General features: G+C 33.2%; 1 protein-coding gene across 1 annotated transcript; it reads right to left on the reverse strand.

The window, feature by feature from the left end:
* Positions 1 to 3,906: 3,906 nt before the first annotated feature.
* Positions 3,907 to 5,026, reverse strand: LOC115986964 (acidic endochitinase-like). Its single transcript, XM_031110396.1, has one exon. The coding sequence runs from the start codon at positions 4,924 to 4,926 to the stop codon at positions 4,039 to 4,041; it is 888 nt and encodes a 295-aa protein (XP_030966256.1). The 5' UTR covers positions 4,927 to 5,026; the 3' UTR covers positions 3,907 to 4,038.
* Positions 5,027 to 6,286: the final 1,260 nt, after the last annotated feature.

Here is a 6,286-nt window from a genome sequence, read left to right on the forward strand (position 1 = left end):
AATTGGGCCGAGCACTGAAGAGTGCCAATCGGCACTTCAACAGTGCCAATTGGCACTTAAGGAGTGTTGATCGGCACTTCCATAGTGCTAATTGGCACATGTTGTAAATTGGGCCCAGATGCAATTAGTTCAAGACCCATCATATTCAATTTTTTAAGATAAAACTTGACCTAATTTCTATCTGCTAATTTTCTAAGCAACCCTAACTTATTTTCTAAGAAAATACACCTCTATAAATAGAGGAGAAAATCTAAAATTTAGCACCTCTCTCTCCCCATACTTTAAAGAAATTATGGAAGCTCTGCTTTAAGAATTTCTTTTCTGTTAAGTGTCCTTATTATAGATCTCCAAATGATTTATTCTCTTTGATTTTTAACATAATCCCCTTTCGTAGAGTACATTTATGCAGGTATGTTCTTACTTTACTTTCTATAAATAAACATGTTCTTTTTTTTTGCTTGATCTTCCATGAATTTGTTTTTCTTCTTTCCTTGTTTATACATGTTCTTCTTATGTTATTACATGCTCTCTCTCTCTCTCTCTTTGAAAAATTCACAAGATTAGTTTAAATTTTAGTATGTTGATTGATTAACATGCATAGATCTAGGGTTAAAATTTCCTTTTAAGATTTTAGATTTGCAAAAATAAATCTGTCATGAAAGTTTGACTCTTTTCTACTTCTAAAAGCAGATCTATATTTTTTATTAAAATCAGATCTGTATTTTTTTAAGCGAAGACCAGATCTACATTTTTCATTAAAATCAAATTTGTATTTTTTAAGACAAAACCAGATCTGTATTTTTCATTAAAATCAGATCCGTATTTTTTTTAAAACAAAACCAAATCTGCATTTTTCATTCAAATCAGTTTTGTATTCTTTTTCTAACAAAACTAGATCTGTATTTTTCATTAAAATCAGATTTGTATTTTTAAGACAAAACTAGATCTGTATTTTTCATAAGAAATTTATCTTTTCATAAAAAAATTTGTTTCCTCTCACATTTATAAAAATAAAACCAGATCTGAATTTTTATAAAAAATTTCATTCTTTTTCACCATGGAAACTTAGATCTAAACTTTTCATCAAGCAATCTCATCAAATCTCTTTCATACAAAATTAAATTACAGATCTAGGATTCTTAAATAGTATTTTAATCTTAGATCTAGAATTTGACATGGCATTTGTTGCATATAATTCAACATTTTGAATAAGGGTACTAAAATGATCATTCAAAGTCTAGAAGACCGGACTTTGTCCGGGCAGAATGGGTGCCTAACACTTTCCCATTCTGTAACCTATCTCTCGAACCATAGGTCTTGGTTCATAGAATAGTGCTTTATTTTTTATTTTTGTAGATTGTATCTAGGACCAAAGCTTTGTATTTATTTTCATAGATTGTATTTAGGACCAAAGCCTTGTAATGATATTCTACCAAATTGTATTTGTACATTTAATTAATAAAACTTGAGGTATTTCAGATATGTAAATTGTATATTGTAGTTTTTCTTATTTTTTGTAATAAAAAATAAGAGGCGACTCCACAAAACCCTAAAAGAGAGGCGCTGATACCTTTCGCTTTTGATTGAGAGCACCCCAAATGATCCGGTCTCTCAAAGAATCAAATTACATGTGAAAAATGATTAAAACAAATAAAAACAGGATTTTGCCATAATTTGGGTTTGGGGTGCGTACACATACTCAACTATACGTATGCATGGTTAAACCATGCACACACATACTCAAAGATGTGTACACATCCTTTAGCACAGATTCGAAAAATTACATTTTTATAGATTTAATCATTCAAAGATATAAACATAGAAATCAAATAAGCACGTAACATAAAGGAAACAAAACAAAGCATTAACATAAATAAATAACCACAAGCAAACCATATAAATATCCTAAACACACATAAAATAAATAAACATGTTAAACTTTACATAGAACGAAAATAATATAAAAAGAACAACTAAAACATATTATAAACAATCTAAAATCAGATTAAACCATGGATAAGAAGATTATAACATCAATCAAATATGGTAAGAACACTTAAGATAATATCAAACAAAGAATCATGTGAATCCTATAGAGCAAAGTGAGAAATCATGGAATAGAGACTCACCTTACTTTAGAATCACAGATTTAAGATAGTTCAACCGATCCCTCAGTGCCTACAACACAAATATTAGATTGAGGGAACAAGAATAATTAAAGAACACAACAATGGTTAGTAGGGGTGTTCACGATGTGGTGCAGTGCGGTTTTAGGCCATTTTTAGCACCGTATTTTACGATGCAGTTTACTCAAAACCATAACCACACCGCACCTCATTTTGCGGTCACATGTGTGGTATAGTGCGGTGCTGTGTGGTTTAAAGTTTAGCTAAAACCATAGCCGCACTGCATCTCATTTTTGTAGACACATGTGTGGTGTGGTATTTAAGATGCGGTTTAAATGATTTGAAACCGGTATATTTTTCGAATTTTGGGTTTTTCCTGCCTAGCCCAGAACTGCTTTTCCCTTTTGTTTGGGCCAAGTTTTAAGCTATTGAGCTAGTTTTTCTTTATTTTGGGCTAACTTTCATAATCAACACTTGCTAGGGCTATTAGACTATATATATATATATATATATATATATTTGAAAACTAAGGTTATTAAAATATTAATAATATATTTAATATTAAAAAAATAAATACGGTGCGGTGCACTGCATTGTTACTTATGGTGTAGTGCAGTTATGCTGTTTAGAGGGCAATTTTGGTGCGGTTTGGTGAACACCCCTAATGGTTAGTAATCACAACTCAAGAACAAAAGATTTTGAAAAGGTTTTAGAAAACAATTTGGAAAATAAATTTTTTGCCTTAGAACTAACTAAAGAGAGGTTTTGAATATGTAAAAAAATTTGCTAAAGGGGCTGTGTGTGAGTTTTGGAAAAGAGAATTAGAGTTTTAGAGAAGATGAAACCTCTCTAGTTAAGGTTTTGATTGGAGATATAAGATGAGTATTTATAAGTTAAATTAGGATTTTTGGGGCTTTTTAATGATTTTTGGATGTTCTCAAGGGTTTATGGGCCGGCCCACATCAAAGCATGATGTTTTGGGCCCTTAAAATAAAGTTTTAAAACCCAGAAAATTTGATTGTCGAGTTGGCCAAACTTCAAATGGTCATAATACTCAAAATAAGTCCAAATTAGGTGAATTTTATGTTTATATTGAAGCCCAGGATGTCTACTTTCCAATGAAACAAACCTTACTCAAAAATTCTTTGTGGATCAAAAGGTATGGTCAAAACAGTGAGCAAATATCATTTTTCAGTATCGATTTCAAAGCGATTTAAGCACTTTTGAGCTATGATTACTTCCAAATATTATGAACTCTTTAATTACCCTTGGTTGACATATTTCAAGCTCTTCATTGGGGCCGAGGACCAAAATTTATTAATGGGTACAAAATGCAGTGTTTACAAGGCCTACTCACCCGTATTTCTTTTTAGGCCTTGGGGAAGACAAGCCCAATCTTCATTGTTGGACTTGAATATCACCCAAAACGGCCCATGTTCACTGTTTTTGATCCTCAATTCTTGGTTGATTTATAATTTAAAAGTCCCATTTTTTTGGTACGAAATCTTGTCACGCATATTGTTACTTATTGCAAACATTCCAATAGAATTAGTTTGTGCCCAACTAGGATCACATAATTTTTTATTTAATTGACAGTATGGTCCGTTTTAATTGCAGAATTATACACTCGTCGCTAACATCTATAGGTTTGTACGTGGCTATTGTCACATGCCCAATTCATATAGTTTGAACTCGGGGCATGACAATATTTGATAATATATAATATGACCTTAAAAAAAAAGGCACAGATTACATTCATTCATGGGAAAAATAAGGGACATGTTCTAAATTGATGCATATTTTTATTCGTGTCACATACATACATGTATATAAGCACAGATAATAGTTATGGAAGATGTAGGAACTCTTCTACTTTGAAATTATTACATGCATCAATTTAGACTCTAGACTCCTAAACGCTGCTCTTGATGGAAGAACTGTATCCTGCTTTGTCATCATAGTATTTCGACCACAGCATCACACCTCCATACTTGGCACTACCTTTAATGGCCGGAAGCACTTTAGAAGTTAAATCAGCGGCTGGAATGAAGCCACTCCCAGCTGCATTAGGCGAAGCAGGAAGTCCTAAGAAAAATTTGGTGGCAGGAATAGAAGTAGTCCATTGGTTCCAATACTTTACTAGATTACCTGAGCTGTACTGGCATGGAGGGTTATTATAGAACTGTACCCATACATAATCAAATAGACCTGTCTTAAGGGCAGCTCCCATATAAGCATCAGGAAATGGGCACTGAGGAGCTGCGGTTAAGTACACTTTCTTTCCTTGTTTGCTGTATTGAGAGAGAAACCTTGCAAGCTCATCCCAATGTTGGGTTGTTCCTCCTTCAATATCAAAGTCGATTCCATCCAAAACAGCTGCTCCAAGAGGGCGAGATGAGGATTGCCCTCCTAAGAAGTTATTCCAAAGATAGGTCGCTACTTGTTTAGCATCGTCAGTTGAAGAAAGAGAATAGCTCCCTGCACCTCCTCCAATGGATAACATCACCTTAATTCCTCTTGACTGACATGATTGTATCTCAGAGCTAAACCTGGTGCACCCATTAGTTGTTGGATCACAATGGCCAGCAAGGTTGATTTGGGGTTTTCGACCGTTGCCAAAGGTTGGAAGGAAAGCTACGTTGACAAAGGCATATTTACCTGTGGCACAAGTTTGTGCCAAGGTACCCTCATTTCCATTCTGACCCCAGTAGATTGCGATTCCACCAGCATTAGTACCAACCACTAGAATCAGAATTACTGATAAGAGGAAAGGTATTGAGCTTGACGGATTCGATGCCATAGTATGGTAGGTTTGTGAGTGTTCAGATAGTCACGTTTGAACTATATTTTTTCTTTATGCTTGTGGTGTTCCGTGTATCACATTTTCAATCTTTTATAGGACAAAAGTAATCCTATTCTTACGGCCACAGTGAATGCTTTTGCGGAATTACTTCACATAAATGGTTGACATATGAAAATGCATTAAAGAGTCAAGTCGGTGTTGATCCCAGATCTAACCAAATCCTTTACGACTTGACTAGGATTTGCACAATTTCTTGATGAATTATAAGATAAGGACTGCCACTGTGAAATTCACCAATAAGTAGATTTTTTGGTGGATTTTAACCAATACCCTAGTCGGTGGCTTGAATTCCCACTTTATTTTATTTTATTTTTCTTTACTTTTTTACAAATGCGGTTGACAAAGATAACTAGAAATTTTGCTTTGTCTAATATTGCGTCCTAGTGCCGCATTTGGAATACGAAGAGAGCCACTTGTCAATGCCGTGGTCCTGTGGAGTAATTACTAATTAGAGAGCAGAAAATATTTCACTTTGTTTTAACTGCAGTACGAAATTTTGTATTGTAGAGATTTTTTTGCTTTTTTTTTTTTTTTTTTGGGTGTAATTGAGGTAATAGCTTTCAAGTATTTTTGTTTAAAATGATGTAAAAAATGTGATTTAAAAAGTATTGTGAAAATACGTATCTAAAGTAATCATAGTGCAAAAAGTGTGTTTGAAACAATATTTGAGTGTTTGGATTCACGTTTTGGGTTCACGTTTGCCTGCCCCTTGTACTTCTTTTTTTTTTTTTTTTTTTTTTTTTTTTTTTTTTTTTTTTTTTCAGCGCTTATCAACAGTAACATCACATGGATTCACTGTGTAGGAGACAAAGTGCATTGTTCACGTACCGTTCACGCACTGTTCACGGGTCCCACGATACTATTCTCACATTTAAAAATTATTTTGCTACAGTGTTTTCAGTTTTCAGTTTTAACAAAAATAAGTTGTATCTAAACGGACACTATATTTTAAAATATGAAAAAATATAATTGTGTTTGGTATGCAGGGATGGACCCATTTAGGGGGGGGAAGGGGCCCCCTAGCCCAAAGAAAAAGAAGGAAAAAAAAAAAATTAAAAATTGGCCCCCCTAGCCCAAAGAAATTTTTTTTTAATGATTATATATATTTTTTATTTCCAACGTTGTGCCTCATTCTTCCAAAAATTTAGACTATCTCTCTTTTAATTAGCCTAATCCAAATAGCAACTACCAAACTCAAAAACTTAAGAAAAAAAAAATTTTTTAAATAAAAAATAAAAAATCTCAATCAGTCCAGTATTAGAGTACTAGCATTAGATGTTCTAAATGGTAAATATTT

The sequence above is a fragment of the Quercus lobata genome, chromosome 4, assembly GCF_001633185.2.
Source record: "Quercus lobata isolate SW786 chromosome 4, ValleyOak3.0 Primary Assembly, whole genome shotgun sequence".
Lineage (NCBI taxonomy): Eukaryota > Viridiplantae > Streptophyta > Magnoliopsida > Fagales > Fagaceae > Quercus > Quercus lobata.